At 54.6% G+C, this 16,215-nt stretch overlaps 1 protein-coding gene across 7 annotated transcripts in view; it reads left to right on the top strand.

Annotated features, from left to right (window-relative positions):
- ARMC9 (armadillo repeat containing 9) overlaps positions 1-7,721 on the top strand; it is a 150,287-nt gene extending 142,566 nt beyond the window's left edge. For 6 of the 7 annotated variants that reach the window (XM_040450727.1, XM_040450725.1, XM_040450726.1 and 3 more), the window contains one exon: positions 5,159-7,721. In XM_040450727.1, coding sequence (XP_040306661.1) covers positions 5,159-5,360 — 202 coding nt within the window. In that variant the 3' untranslated portion in view covers positions 5,361-7,721. The remainder of the gene's footprint in view (positions 1-5,158) is intronic. The other variant, XM_040450723.1, reaches the window with a different exon arrangement.
- The last annotated feature ends 8,494 nt before the right edge of the window (positions 7,722-16,215 follow it).

Raw genomic sequence — 16,215 nt, 5'->3', positions numbered from 1 at the left:
TCCAGCTAAAAGAAACTAGAAACTAGGAACCAGGAAGTCAGGGGAATGGGGACAGGAGCCCCGCGTGTCCGTGTGCAGACATGGTGGGCGACCTTCTGGACCTGCCTTCATCTGCTGTGTCCTTCCCCCGTCACCCACCCCGCACCCCTCTCTGGGTTCTGTTAGCGCACAGATGAAATATCCTGAATCCTGATGGGCAGAGTCCGCTAAGGGGACCCCCAAGCACTGTCGTTTGTGCCTTAATGGCCTCTTGAATAATTGCCTGTCTTGCAGGACACCTGCCAATTTACATATGTAGTGAGGTTTTCCTTTTCCCTCTACTACCCAGCACCATTATCCCTGCGCGCAACTTACTTTTCCTAAGTCATAGGCGACTGCCGTCCTGAATTTCCTTTCCGCGTGCTTTTCCTGCTCTACCCTAATCTGGCCTCATCTCCTACCAAACCATCACCATTTCCCGGCTCTGGCTCCTCGCTGCTCAGAGTGCTCAGGTCACCGTTCAGGGGTGCTGGGGGCCTGGAGGCCAAGCTGACCTCTACCTCTGCCTCCCTCGGTGTCCTTCCCAGAGGGCCTTGATGCCATCCCCCATGCCGAGGTCGGGGACGGTGGCCAGCGTCCTCAGTCAACACCACCACCCCCTGCAGCAGCCCGCACCGTGGTTTGGGCTCTGCTGAGGGCCACCTTCTCCAATGCTGGAGAAGGAGCCAGAAGGAGCCCCTTGTCTGTGGGTGCCCTTTTCCCAAACAACAACACTACCGTGGCCAAACAAAGGTTGTGTCCTAGGGCAGAGAGGAGGGCTGGCTTTGACGGTGTATTAGTCAGGGTTTTCCAGAGAAAGAGAACCAACAGGATGTGTGTGGGGGGTGGGGGGTCAGTTATTTTAAGGAGTTGGCTCGCATGATGGCAGAGGCTTGGCAAATCCAAAATCCACAGGGTAGGCCAGCAGGCTGAACACCTAGGGAAGAGTTGCAGTTGGAGTGCAAAGTCAGTCTGCCGGCACAGTTCCTTCCTGCTCAGGGGAGCTCAGGCTTTGTCTATTTGTGCCTTCAACTGATTGGATGAGGCCCACTCCCCACTAGGGAGAGCAATCTGCTCAAAGTCTGCCTATTTAAGTGTTAATCTCACCCAAAAAAAACACCCGCACAGAAATATCCAGAATAATGTTTGGCCAAATATTTAGGCACCATGGCCCAGCAAAGTTGGCACATAAAGTCAACCTATACATAAGAGTTTTTTCATACACATCACCAAATTGTTCTCCAAAGGGACAGGACCCTTTTCTGGTTGCTCTGGGGTTGGGAGGTTATATATAGACCTCTAGCCCTGTTACACAGACCTTTCTCTCCCTTCACTTCTTGCCAACTCATCTCAGCGTCCCCCCGTCCCTGCCACCTGACCTTGCCGCCCATTGGCTCTGAGGCCCCATGCAGTGAAGCTGGCCAGCCCTCCTGGGCTTCCACAGCTCGCCCCTTCAAATCTGGCCTCCCTGTCCCACGACCACATGATGGACATCCCCAGGTAACCCACAGCTAACCCTGTGCCAGGAAGAGCTGCCAGTGTTCACCGAGTCATTTTTACTAGTTTCTCTTAGTCACTCCTTCTTAAAATGTAGTAGGGCTACAGTTTTAAATGGTCAAGATGGTCATTTTTATGTTCTGTATATGTTATCACAATTTAAAAATAATTAACTGCTATACCAGTACCAAAGATATCAAAATTAGAATAGCAAAATAGGAAAAAAATCATTTGAACCAAATAATATTTTCAAAAAACAACAAACACACACCTCAGGGTACCAGGGTAGCTTAGTCAGTAGAACGTGCGACTCGTGATCTCGGAGTCATGGGTTCAAGCCCCACGTTGGGCATAGAGCTCACTTAAAAAAAAAAAAAAAAACAAAAAGTAAGCCACCTCATTAAACCACATAAAAATCGTCTTTATATGTGCAAGAAAAGCATCATCAGTGTGACTCATTTCATTATTTTATCTTTGTGCTCTGGTCAAACTGCCCTACTTCTCTGTGAACTTCCTAAGAGCAGAAATTTGGTCTCGTTGACCTTTGATCTCCAGGGCCTGGAACAGTTTTTTGCACACGTGTGCATTATCAATGAATGAAAGAAAAGCAAAATGCTAGGGAAAGGCATGATATATTCCAGTAGATCCATCGGATGAAATATATCTATATATATTATAAACATATAATATTTATATAAAAACCCTCCATTATAAATAATAGTGGAGGCTACTCAGAAGTCTAGAGAGCAGGTGGAATGAGGGTCATAAGAACAGGGAAGTGTCAGGGCCCTGGGTGTCGGTAAACTTCCATCTCTTAATTTCAGCTCAGATCATGATCTCGTAGTTTATGAGATCGAGCTTCACATCGGGCTCCGTGCCAACAGCTGGGAGCCTGGAGCCTGCTTGGGATTCTCTCCCTCCCTCTCTCTGCCCCTCCCCCACTCATGCGTGTTCTCTCCCTCAAAATAAATAAAAATAAACATTTTTAAAAATTAGAAGAACAGGGGCACCTGGGTGGTGCAGTCGGTTGAGCGTCCGACTTCAGCTCAGGTCACGATCTCGAGGTCCGTGTGTCCGAGCCCCGCGTCGGGCTCTGGGCTGACGGCTCAGAGCCTGGAGCCTGCTTCGGATTCTGTGTCTCCCTCTCTCTCTGCCCCTCCCCCGTTCATGCTCTGTCTCTCTCTGTCTCAAAAATAAATAAACGTTAAAAAAAAAATTAGAAGAACATAGAGCAGCATGTAAGTATGACTACAAGTATGTGAAAACGCACATGCGTGTAAAAGGTACAACATGGAAAATATTCAGGGAAATACTATTATAAATGATATAAAAATATAATTTCTTCTTAAAGAAAAAAAAGTCACGGGGGCACATGGCTGGCTCAGTCAGTAGAACACGTGACTCTTCGTCTCAGGGTCGGGAGTTCCAGCCCCGTGCTGGGGCATGGAGCTTACTTCACGGACGTATGTACACACATACATATACGTACATTTTTTTAAACAAAGAAAAAATCATTTTAAACTTTAATAAAATACTGTAGGGCTAAACCTCCCTATCCTTTCCAATCTGGTATCAGAGATGTATTGCCCAAAGTATGGGCAGTTTTTATGCCAGACTTGTCCTAAATTTGAATTTGGAAATTTTCCAGATGTTTAAGTTTTCTTTTTCTAATGATTAGAGTAAAAGTGTCTCAATGTAGAAAAACAGAAAAAGGAAAGAAAAAAGAAAGAAAAAAAAAGAGGGGCATATAGAAATATAGAAGTGAATCCAAAAATTCCAGTTTCCTCCCAAGGCCCACTCCCCAAGAGCCAGAACCCCAAGTTATGGGGCCCACGATGGGGCTCAGGACACAACCTCCCTTGCAGAATCATCACAGCTGCCCTCCATGTTACAGGTGGGGAAACTGAGGCTCCCCAGATGTCAGCAAACTTGCTTACATTAAAATGCACAGCAAACTGTGCACCAACTCTGTGAAGCCCGTAGACTAAGGCACCCACTTAGGGAAGGAACACGGACCTGCCGTTTACGGAGCATGCACCAGGCTGGCAGCTGGGCTGATGCTCACATTAGCTCGTTCAGTGGCTATGACAACCCTGGGTGACAGCCTGGGACTCCGGTCTTCAGAGTTATAGTCAGGAAAATGGGCACATAGGCAGCAAGGGCCCCAGAAGTCAAGGAGGGAGCAGCGTGGATCCAGCTCAGTGACAGCCAGACAGCAAAGCACTGGGCGGGGGAGTCCCCAACTCCAGCTGGGTGACTGGGAGGTCACAGAGCCACGATCTCACTCCCAGGATTTCTCGTCCAACACCACCGAGTTTCAGTGGCTGCAGGTGCTGGAGGAGAGGAAGGCCCTGGTTCCAAGTCGGGTCCACCGTCTCTGTGAGGCTGCTCCCTGGGGCTGGGAGGCAGATAGCATCTGGAGAACAGCTGGCTGTAAGATCCCACTGGGCTCAAATCTTGGCCTCACAACCTGCTTGTTATGTGTGTGACCTTGGAAAGTTCACAAACTTGGGCCTCAGTTTCTACGTCTGAAAACCGGGGCAGTACTGCCTGCCCCACAGGATCATTTGGGGGCTCAAGTCACCTTCCCAGCACGGCCTTCCCTGGCCACCACGTCTAAAATTAGCTTCCTATTGCTGCTGTCACAGGTGACCACAGAGTTAGTGACCTGAACACCACAAATGTACCACCTTACAGTTCAGTGGGTTAGAAGTCCGACAGGGCTCTCACTGGGCTGGAATCGGGGCATACACAGGATACACTGTTTCCCCGAGTTCTATGGGAGAATCTCTTTTCTGCCTTTTGTGGCTTCTAGAGCCCTCCTGCCCTCCTTGGCTGGCAGCCCCTTCCGCCATCTTCAAAGCCAGCAGCCTTGCATCTCTGTCTGTCTTCCGTGGTCATACCTATTTCTCTGTGTTCTTCTGCCTCCCTCTCCCACTTTTAAGGACGCTGCGGTTTCCCGGGGCTCGCCCTGATAATCTAGGATAATCTCCCTAGTTTAAAGTCAGCAGATTAGCAACCTCGATTCCACTGCAGCCTTAATTCCCCTTTGTCAGAAAAGGCTCCAGGGAGGAGGATGTGGACAGAATGGGGGGCCATTACCCTGCTGGCCACACCTTCCCTGGCCACCCTCTCACTTCAACACTCTCAAGCTCCCTGTCCCCCTTCTCTGCTTCATCCCCTCCTTAGCGTTTATTCCTTTTTTTTTTTTTTTTAACGTTTATTTATTTTTGAGAGTGAGAGAGAGACAAAGTGTGAGAGGGGGAGGGGCAGAAAGAGAGGGAGACACAGAATGGGAAGCAGGCTCCAGGCTCTGATCGGTCAGCACAGAGCCCGACACACGGTTCGAACTCACGGATCGTGAGATCATGACCTGAGCTGAAGACGGATGACCAACCGACTGAGCCACCCAGGCGCCCCAGCATTTATTCCTTTTTTTTATTATCTCCCTCCTCCCCTAGAATATGAGCTCCATGGGGGCAGGGATGTATGCCTCCGGGTGCCCGGCTCTACCCCACCCCTACCCCATGCCCAGGACAGTGCCTGCCTGGCATCTTTGTGCTCACAATGGCAAGTCCTCCCTTCCTCCTGTGACTCCTAGCCATGCAGTGGCTGTGACTCTAGACTACACATTTTGTTCCAGGGAATTTACATCGGCCTTCACCTGCAAGCCCCGGACCCCCCGGACCCCTGAGATCCTGGACCTGAACCCACCCAAGGCCAAGGCATCCACTCTGGCCCCTCAGTTCTCCTCGTGTGGCCCCCAGCAGGCCAGCCGCCCCAGCTCCATGACCTCCTCCACGAGAGGGCCACAGAGTAAGTCAGACTGGAGGGAAGGGCACTGAGCTCCTCTGTGCCCAGCAGGCACAGGACCAGGACCCCAGGCAGTGGCTTCTTGTGCCCTAGGGACAGATCCGTTCTTCACTAGCCTATTTATGAAATTGCCATTGGCCCTGGTGCCTCATACACAAGCTGGTAAACTGCGACTGTCCAGGCAGTGCCTCTCGGAGTTAACATCCCCCCCACCCCCACCCCCGTCTGTGGGACTTGTGTGATCGGCCCTGAAAACCTGGACCTGCTTCCTAGCGGGAAGCAGGCAGCCTCAAAATCCAACAGAAGCAGGTGCCTTGGCGGGAGGGCCACCAGAGGGACTGAGGGTGCGGTGGGCCCAAGGGGTCTCCTTCCTGCCCTGTTGCCCACCGTGAAGACCACTTCCTCTCTCCCCTCCCCTCCTAGCCTCAGCCGGTTGACCACACCAGAGCCTGGACCTTTCCAAAGAGTCTAAAGATAAGGGAAGGTCGCCTGGCTGGAGTGTGTGACTCTCGATCTCAGGGCTGTAGCTTTGAGCCCATGTTGGTTGTAGAGGTCGCTTCGAAATAAAAAAAAAAATTTAAAAAAAATGATAATAATTTTTTAAGTACATAAATAAATTAAATAAAAATAAAGGAAAACAAAAGAGAAGCCAGACAAAAGAATGTCAATCAGCAGAAGGTCTGTCACACTCAGGATATATGCATTTTGCAGCTGTGCTGTCCCCTGCTGCCCCAATCGCTTCCTGCCAGAGCCCCGGGCGCCCCGGCCAACGGGGACCCGCTGGGCTGGCCGGGTGACTAATGGGCCGTGGCTGGAAAGCAGGGCCGCCCTCCCTCTTCGCCAGCGCCCATCTGCTGGGAAACACACGGTGAAGCCCCAGCCCCGTGTCCCCACCCGCGGTGCAGGCCAGGCTGTTTCCTCACACGGGCCCAAAGGAAGCCCCGGCAAATACCAGGAACACTGGCCCGAGAGAAGCAGACAGACCCGTTTGACCCCTGCCGGGCTCCAGGCCACACCGGGCAGCACCGGGCCGGAGCCCCCACGGGTCATAATCGAGGCAGCAACGGCCAGTAGCAGACGGGCTCCACGGGGCCCTGCCTGCACGTAGATTGCTCAGCTAGCAGCAGATTTATGTCCTGTGGCCTCGACAAACAGCAAAACTATTGCCAGCAAAATTCACTGGGAGCCCCACGCCAAGCAGCCTGCTTCCTGAGAGGAAAGAGCGTGGCCACGTGAGTCACGCCCCGGCCGCGGAGCAGGTGACCCGGGGGAAGGGAAGGTTTCAGTATTCGGTTTGCACAGAGCCGGTTGAAAGGCGGCTTGTATGGGACAGAGGGGACTCTGTGCAGTTACCGCCTTGGTGCTGGCAGCTTGCTCTCGCCTTTCTTCTCCAGGCGGCCAATCTTACAGGAAGTGAGGATGGTCTCTTCGCCGGTGTCACCGTCCCGTTGCCCGAGGACCAGCCAGCTTCCCTTCCTCGGCCGGCCAGCAGCTGCAGGTGACAGATGTGGAGGAGACCGTTGTCTGCCAGCGGCCAGGCGAGGCTAGCTCTCCGGGCAGCCCAGGAGCAGGCCCCCCACAGCCCCCGGGACACCGGGTCCTGTCCCTGCCCGTCCCCGGCCGCCCCTCACACACAGGAACAGACCTGGGTAGACGGTGCGAGCTGCTCACGTCAGGAGCCTGTGGGGGGGAGCAGGGACTGGAGACTCGGCCCGAGACGGGGCCTTGGCCTCAGTGGAAACCGTCGCTCCTCTCGGTCCAGCCAGAAGGAGACTGAAGGGATTTAGAATAAGGGAGACGCATCCTGAAACCATATTCCTGAGCAGCAGATTTGATATTCTTCCTTTTTTAAAATCTGGGATGAATATGATATATTCCCGTACGTAGCTTGGACTATATCGCTGTTTCCGATCTTCTGCACGCGTGTTTTAAAGGCCTCGTAGGGTTGACGCCATTTCCCCCTCCCCTGCCTCCTTTAAGACCGTAAACACAAGCAGCTCCCCTGGCAAAATGAGCGGGGGAGGCTCGCCCCTTGCAGTGGGTGACGTCAGAGCTCACGCCTTAGGATAAAGGAAAGAACTTTGCCCGCCGAGCCAGCGAGGTCCCCCAAACTAGTAGCAGAATCTGACCTCTCCTCAAGTATAAATACTGAAATAAACTGAATATTTAGATGGTCCTTGCGTGTGGTAGGGCGTGTGTGTGCGTGTGCGTGCGTGTGTGTGAAGTTATGTACTCTACCCTAAGCCCTCCATCTGCCATGGCGATGCCCTTTAGAGAAGACATCCCTGTGGTCCCGCTGGGTGTAAATAGAGAAGATTTCATTTTTCGACGGCCTCCTAGCTCCTCAAGAGAGCGAGCAGAGGAGGGAAGCAGAAGAGTGGTAGAGCAGGCCAGTCACCAGGTTGTCCCCACGACATCCGTAAACTTGTCACGGGCCAGGATCCTGGGTTAATCTTGTTTTTGGCAGTGGCACAAGGCCGGGCACGTCAGAACTCTGTGGTCACGTGACTGGCCCGGAAGCCGCATCTGGATTCTCTGGAAACGTGTGAGCCCCTCTGTTCCTGGGCAAGAAAGCTGTGGAGAACAAGGCCTTACCTTCTTCTTGGGAAGGCACTCCAGGCGCTCGGCGACTCCTGACGTGGAGGTATGAAGAGAAAACACCCACACTTATCACAGGTACTATCGATGTGGACAGAGACCGGGTCCCTGAAATGGGATCACTCCACGGTGACACTTTGAAAAGTGGTTGCGGAGGAACGTAATGGAAAAGTCTCTCCTGTTCTCCCCAGTAAATCCACTCCCTTCAGATTCCTCGGATGCCGCTGACTGGCGCGGCCTTTCCCCTGCCTTCGTGTGGGAGCAGCCCCGTCTCCAGAAATGCAGAGGGAATGGAAGAGTCCTCAGTTTCCCCCCCTTCTCCATGGTGAAAAGGCAACTGCTGTTTCTCCCTCAAACCTGCAGATGAGCTAAAGTCTGGTTTGTAAACGTCTAGTGACTTTAAGGGGGAAAAAAAGACAATCTTTTAGCGATTCAGGGAGTATCCAGTTCTGGATCAAACTGCACTGAAGTCATCAGGTGTGGTTGGGGTGGTTCTTTGGGGAAAGTAAATACTGTCCAGCCTCTGCACCACGCCCTGGGAGACGCCTCTCGCTGCAACACACGTCCACATGCCACGGCTGATGGCTAGCAAGAGGCTTGGTAAAATACCAGCAACCTCTTCCCAAATACCCCAGCTATCTGCTAGCCTCACTGAGTTTGCCGGGGTCAGACATGAACGTGACCGACCTATGGGGGAAAGAATCGAGTAGATGAATGAACCCAAATGGTTTCAAAGGTCATCTGGACATTTAGTCGTAGTGCCACTAGGATTGGCCCATGACACCTACCCAGGGAGCCATGGTGGAGAGCCTGTGGAAATTTCGAGAATGGTAGGCCTGCAGAAAGATCACTTCTTCCCCTGGAAGCTGACCCCACCTCTCCAGTTACCTGGCCTCCTAATTTCTCCTGAGCAGAAATTAAAATTTTTTTTAATGTTGATTTATTTTTGAGAGAAACAGAGACAGAATATGAATGGGTTGGGGCAGAGAGAGAGGGAGACCCAGAATCCAAAGCAGGCTCCAGGCTCTGAGCTGTCAGCACAGAGCCCGACGCGGGGCTCGGACCCATGGACCGCGAGATCACGACCTGAGCCGAAGTCAGACGCTCAACTGACTGAGCCACCCAGGCGCCCCATCTCCTGAGCAGAACTTGATCTCATTTTGTTTCATTCACAGTAAGGTGCAACTATCTGACAACAGCTTAAATTTTGACCTTGGGTGGGAATATAATAGGTAGAAGTTTGAGATCCAGTCAGATACCAGCAGTCAGTAGGTTGGGAAGGACTTAGCCCAAATCTAAAGAACTAAATAAAAAACAAATACACAAATAAGACTAATGCAAAAATTCCATGACCAAAAAAGCCAAACTTTGTAATAAAAACAAGATCTGACCCTGTGTTTACTAAATCCTGATCCCGGCCCCAATTCCAATAAAGCTTTTTTTAGCGAAAAGGGCAGCCAGCCCATGAGCCAGAGTTTGCTGATTTGATTTTTTTAAATACTGCATTAAAAATATTATTTATCGGGGCGCCTGGGTGGCGCAGTCGGTTAAGCGTCCGACTTCAGCCGGGTCACGATCTCACGGTCCGTGAGTTCGAGCCCCGCGTCAGGCTCTGGGCTGATGGCTCGGAGCCTGGAGCCTGTTTCCGATTCTGTGTCTCCCTCTCTCTCTGCCCCTCCCCCGTTCATGCTCTGTCTCTCTCTGTCCCAAAAATAAATAAACGTTGGAAAAAAATAAATAAAAAATATATATATATATTATTTATCTTGATTACTAAGTTTTGGGCTACCGCCTTACATCTTGTGTGTGAAGCGAATGCCTCACTGCCTCCCCCTTATCCTGGCCCGAGATCTGGGGGATCCTCCTGGGCCCTCCCAGTGTGCCAGTAGCACAGCTTCATAGCTGGACGGCCGGCCTTCCTGCCTGCCTGCCTGTCTTCACCTCTCCAGACGCTGTTTGTGGTACCTTGTGCTAAGGAGTGGTTCCCTTTGCTTTGCGCATAACAAACTACCCCCCCACCCCCACCCCGGAGTGACTTAAAACCAACAGTTTGTCAACTTTACAATTCTGTGGCTCATTGACGGGGCCTGGGCCACAACTGGGCAGTTCTGTTGCACTTGGCTGGACCCAGGTGTGTGTGTCTGTGGCCAGAGGGCAGTCAAGGGCCTCGCTCGTGTCCGACAGCTGGCCGTTGGCTGGGTCCTGAGTTCTCCTCCATGAGGCCTGTCCTCCCGCAGCAAGCTAGCCCTGGGCTCGTTCACGGGCGGTCTCAGGGCTCGAACTGCCGTAAGATAAGGCCCACGTGCTGCTCAGGTTTCTACCTGCCTCATGCTTACTCTTCGCCCGTTGGCCAAAGCAGGCCGCACAGCCATGGCCAGAAGGTCGCGTGGACAGATGGGGATACGGGGAAAGTGAACAGACCCAGGGCATGGCCGGAACAATCAGCCACATTGAAGGCGTTCGGAACTTACCTCCCTCCTCAGGGCCAAATCTTTCAAGGTTGTTTTTCCGCCGGGGAGTAATATTTAGATTCAGTGCAACAAACATCCTGGGGCACTACTCTGTGTCTGGACATGGAATGTGGTGATTTTGTTAACATTTGTTGGGGCGCCTGGGTGGCTCAGCCTGGCGTCTGACTCTTGATTTCGGCTCAGGTCATGATCCCAGGGTCATGGGATCAAGTCCCACTTGGGCTCTGCACTGAGCATAGAGCCTGCTGAAGATTCTCTCTCTGTCTCTCTCTCTCCCCCTCTGTCCCATCCCCCCCACCCCCTGCTCACACTCTCTCCCTTTCTCTAAAATAAAATTTTAAAAAAGTTTTTAAAAAACTGTTAAATGGGGCAACAGCAAGAGAAAGTGAAACAGAGAAGGTTGTTACTCACAGGTCCTGACCCTGGGGAGGTCAGGCAGGGAGGTCGTGGTGGGGTGCCAGCGGAACGAGAGAGCAAGCCCGGGACGTGTGCCTTTCCTACGGTTGGGCGGGCGGAGTGTCTCTAGGGTTCCTGGATTAAGGCCTGGCTGGTCAATCCAAACAAGAGGAGCAGGGGTTCTAGTAAGCGCTGCAGCGGTCTTGTCTAAAGGGAACATGGGGGAAGGAGTTGAGAGGCAGGGGAGACAGTCACCAGGGGCCGCGGGGAGGTCCTGTCTTCTGCCTCTGCCGGCTATGACCGCAGGTGTGCACTCGAGGAAGGCCTAGTGTCAGCTCCAGGCCCCGCAGGCCGCATGGATACCGCGGGGGCAACACTATGGAGACCCGGCTCCACTGGCCCCCGAGTCGCTGCCCATCTTCTACGGAGAATTCCCAACCTTTGCCACAGTCCAGGGCGGAGCACCAGCGCCGCAGGGAAGCGAGGGGCAGACTTTCTGGAGGAGGCTGTGGGACTGAGAGAAAGTGCCCCCTCGAGCGACCTACACAGAGTCCCCGGTCTAAGGGGACAGTTGAGGACCTGGAGCGGACGGGCTTTCAGAGGAGGGGACTAGAGAAATAAGAAACTGAGGGCAGAAGGGGGGTTGAGAGAAGGAAGAGGGGCTGGTGCAGGAGACCAGGGGGAGGTCTCGGGGGAGGAGGACAGGGACCCTGGAGGAAAGCAGGGCACGCTGGGCAGTTGTCGCTGGCAGGACAGGGCTGCCGAGACCACCTTCCAGGGAACAGGAGCCCCAGAGCAATGGGCTGGAGGAGGTCGGTCTGGCAGCAAGAAAGGCTGCCGAAGGCACTGAGGTCAGCGGGGGACGTCCTGGAGAGGGAAGAGGGGGCAGGGCACAGCATGAGCTCAGAGAGGGGAGACGGAGCAAAGGCCTCGGGGCAGTGATCTTGAGGGGCACGGGGGGGGGGGGGGGGGGGGGCCCCCGGGCCCCCACCAGGCCCTCCTCTGGCACCCGTGCCCGCAGCAGCCTGTGTCAGCTCACAGGGGCCGCTCCCTACATTTTCATGGGTTCTATGAGCTGCTGTCAAACGTAACGGCTAACAGAAAATTTTAAATTATCTAAACTTACAATTCAATAAATTCTATTTGATAAACGATAATAAGGGGCGCCTGGGTGGCTCGGTCAGTTAAGCGCCCAACTCTTAATTTCAACTCAGGTCATGATCCCAGAGTCTTGGGATCCAGCCCTGAGTCGGGCTCCGCATTGAACATGGAGACTGCTTGAGATTCTCTCTCTCTCTCTCTCTCTCTCTCTCTCTCTCTGTCTCCCCCTCCCTCCTTCTCCCTCTCTCTCTCTTTCTCTGCCCCTCTCCCTGGCTGATGCTTGCTTTCTCTCTCTCAAATTAAATAAAGTAACAAATACTCAAAACTCATCCCTTCGTAATTGTTTTACTGTATTTACCATCGTCTATGTCCTGGCGGTTACTTACATCTGTTGTATCCATTTGGGGGAAATAGGACATGACAGCCGCTATGCGTCTCTCCCTGACTGTTCACGGATATCGTTTCCACAGCCTGGAATTGGCCGTGTTGGGAACGAACACACCGCAGAAGCTGGGAAACCCTACAGACCGGGGCTTCTCCCCTCCCCACCCCGCCCCCCTGCTTGTGAAAGACGGCCGGCAGGGGTGTGCAAAGAAGGGCAGTCGGAGGCAGAGTGTCAGGTGCAGGGCGGGTGCCCCCGACAAAGACCAGCCCGAATGGCAGCATGCGTGCTGGGCGAGCAGCAGCCGCTCCGAAAGCCTCTGTCCACACCCATGTCTACACCACCTCAGGTCTCTGGCGTCGGCTCAAAGTGCTAACATCACCTCGCACCCAGGCCTTCGCCTTACGGGAGCCAGCCCGGAGCCTTTGCTCCTGGATTACGCGCTGAGTGAGGGACGACACCGGGTTACCCCGGGTGTGCCTTGCCTGGACCTTGCCGCTTGGCACACTCCTGCCGCTCGCACTTTCAATACCTACGCTGCCCAGAGACGCACCTGCCCCACCTGTTTAACGACAGGGCGCTGCTCTGCCTGCCAGTGACGGGTAGCAGTCACCACTCCCCGGGAGTGAGAACTCGCTAGATACACAGTCGGACTCCTAGGACTTGGTGTTGTGGTCAGGGCGGGGCGCCGACAGGTCTGAGAAGAGATAAGGGGGCCCTCGCCACACTGGCAGGTCCCTGGGTGCTGCCCAGGCCAGGCTTGAACTCGGGCAGCAGCATCTTCTAGGGAGAAGCCAGGCAGAGGGCCTCAGGGACTTTATAGGTCCGGAGGGGCCGCACCCAGGGTTTCCTGGGGACACTGGGCTTACGGGCAGAAGGCAGGGCATAGAGCCTAGATTCAGGCTGGGGTGTGAGGTGAGGAACACTAGCACCATTCCCAAGGCCAGTCTTCAACAGCCCACCCGGGGAGCAGTGTGATCAGAGGGCTTGCAGGGCCTCAGGGGAGCCCCCTGGCCCTGCGGCTTGAGGGTCCATTAATGACCTGGTGTGGGGACCCAGCTGGAGCCGCCATTGAGAGTCTCCTGCTGGGCCACTTTGGGGGACGCCTGTTTCTGTGCCCAGAGCATCACAAACAGGACGCCAGGGGGCCCAAGGCAGTGGGGCCAGGGGACAGTGGGGAGCAAACCCTGGACAAGGAAGGCATCAGTGGCCAGAAACCCCCTTCTACTAAAGGTGTGGAGCGGCCGGCAGGCGGAAAAACACAAAAACCAGGCAAAAGAGGAGGAGATTTCTGAGATTTTGTGGGATCCCCAAAGGAGCACATGGAAACAGCGAGGGAAAGGAGGCTGAGCCGGGCTGGGCCAGCCCCTCCTCTGAGCGGCAGAGTGAGGCAGCACCCAGGCAAATGGATGATGTTCAGGCGGCTGTGGAGAGCACCCCCTGACCCCCCCTACCCACCCACCCCCCCAGAAGAAATGGCGGGAGTGGCATTTTCATCACAAGGCTTCGGGGAAAATCAACTACTAAGAATGTGCAGGGCCGCAGCTGGTCCAAGGGCGCGACCCAGGGGCTCTGGGGGCTGCATGGCGGGACACCCGACACCCACACCCGGAGATGGGCTTGAAGGCACCGTGGCACCCTGCAGGCCCCGTCTGTGGGGGCCTCTGATTCTAGGCCATCCCTGGGGTGCTGCCCTGGGAGGCCTGGGATGACTCCCTCCCAGCGGGAGGTGGGTTTCGGGCGGCCCGCGCCCCCCCCCGCCACCACATGGTCCCAAGGGCAACTCCCATTCACTGCCCGGACCCGCCTCTCCAGGTTCTTGCAGGGTGGGAGATGGACTGACGCGCCACTCAGAGCCCCAAACCCCTATCTGGTGAGGCCGCAAAGCTGATGCCAGTGGCCATGTCCCCATCTGCAGGACGAGAGAAGTACGCACCACAGGAAGGGGCGGAGGTGACGCTGGCCAGGCGGGCTCCCTGGTAGCAGTTGTCTCCAGCCACACCCTGACCTTTTCCGCTTATCTGGCCCAATAAATCCTGCCTTTTCTTTTCCCCCTAATGACTCTCAAGGTTGAGGGTGTCACTAGCAACCAAAAGATTTGAGAGTGAAACAGTGGCCCTCGTCGCTTCCACTTTGGCTGGTCTGCCACACGGTCCCCAGTATTCCTTCCAAACCCACCTTCGGTTAGTGGCTGAGCAACTCTGAAAGCGTGTGTGGTGCAGTCACCCCCCCCCACACACGCACACATGCTGCTTACCCTGGCTGCCGGCAGGAAGTGTCTCAACGCCAGCGGCTCTGCCTCTGGTCCTTCTAGGGAAACGTCACGTAGCTGGGTCCCTTCTGATTCTTTAGCAGCAAAGCTCCAGACCCTTCCATCCGTCACTCTTGTGAGAACAAGTTTCCACCTTCATTGTTACTTCAACATGGTGAGAGTCCCCTCTGTGATATGTGTAACTATAAGCCTCGGAAGGGGCAAGTGAGGTGACCTTGAGGCCAGGTGGAGGGGAAATCAGCAATGGGAGTAAAGGCGGGACAGACGGCGACGTCACAGTGCCAAACTGGTGGTCAGATCAGCCCTGGGCTCTGCTGGGGGACTAGACTCTGTCATGAGGGTCAGGGTTCCCGCCAGGATTCTGAGGTCACCATAAGGCAGGAGTACCTGCAGACCAAACCGGACCAAAAAGTTCAAGATCATAGTTAACCGTTAAATGCAACTCCTCAGACATTGGCCCGGGCATGAAACATACCTCCATCTTTTTCCTGCACGATGGTGTGGCTGATAAAAAAGTTTACCGGCAGGATGTGAGGTTCTGTGACTGCTGGCTAGGGAGGGGACAGGCAGGCACTGAAATATGCCCCGCCTGGAACAACTCTGGCCTCTCCCCTCTGTGCCCTGGAGCAGGTGGCTCGGGGCTCACTCTGCCCTCACTCAAGCTCCATTTGGTCGACTTCTGCAGCATCAAACCCACGACTGGGTTTTCTTTTCTCCGTTGTTGGTTCTCTGACGTCAGAACCAGTGACTCCTCACACCTGACATGGAGGTCCCATGTTAAAGATCCCGGGTCCCAGCCTCCAGGATCATGGGTCCCCTGGCTCTGAAAATGCCCTTTTCTGTTCCCGCCTCTCATCCCACCCACTCACTGACCCGCTTCCTTCTGGGCCTTCCTCTCTCATCACCCAGGGCTCTGCTCCAGTCTGGTGACAGTTTGGGAAAGGAGGGCCCCGGGGACTCCACACCGAGACGGGAGGATCCAAGTAGAGGCGAGGGGTGGGCGCCTCCTGGCCTGTACTCTTCCTTCTCCCCGGGTGTCTCTGGCTCCATGAAGTCTTGGAAGACAGATGTCATCCTGTGTCTAAACGCAGCCTGAGACCAAGCTGAGATTCAGAACTATAGTCCACGATTGGGCAAAAAGTGGCTTGAGCCACAGATCCAGAGAGAAGCTTCCGGTCAAAGGAAAAATGATTCCATCAGGGTATCCTTTCCTCGTTTTGATGGGGAGGGCAGGAGGGGGTAGGAGGACCCCTGAAGACGTGGCCTCCCTGGGCCCTGGAGTAGACCAGCTCGGGCTCCTGCAGGGAACCCAAGGCTGTTCAGAGGGAGGTCCACCCGTGAGGATGGGGTGAAAAGCCCTCCCTACCCTGCTGACGGCGCCCTGGGTCAAGCAGGTGTGGATGTGGGGTGTCACCTTCCCAAGCAGGCTTACCTCAGAGGGGTCCAGGGAAGTCAGCACCACACTCTCGGTGGCCTGTTCCACAGAGGCTGCCCTCACGGCCTCGTCCCTTCCAATGTTCGAAGCTTGCACCCCGAAGACGGCCAAGGGAGGCAGTTGTCCAGAGCCCAGACACCTTTCTGGCGTGTGGCACTCCTGTGTCTGCACCCAGCTCTCTTGGCGACGCCAGAGTGGTGGAGAGGCCCCCCAGGGTCCATCTCGCCCACTC

The sequence above is a fragment of the Herpailurus yagouaroundi genome, unplaced genomic scaffold (assembly GCF_014898765.1).
Source record: "Herpailurus yagouaroundi ecotype Mexico unplaced genomic scaffold, PumYag 202, whole genome shotgun sequence".
In the NCBI taxonomy this organism is placed as follows: Eukaryota; Metazoa; Chordata; class Mammalia; order Carnivora; family Felidae; genus Herpailurus; species Herpailurus yagouaroundi.
The sequence above is the reverse complement of the archived record's forward strand: the minus strand, read 5'-3'. Positions and strand labels throughout refer to the sequence as shown.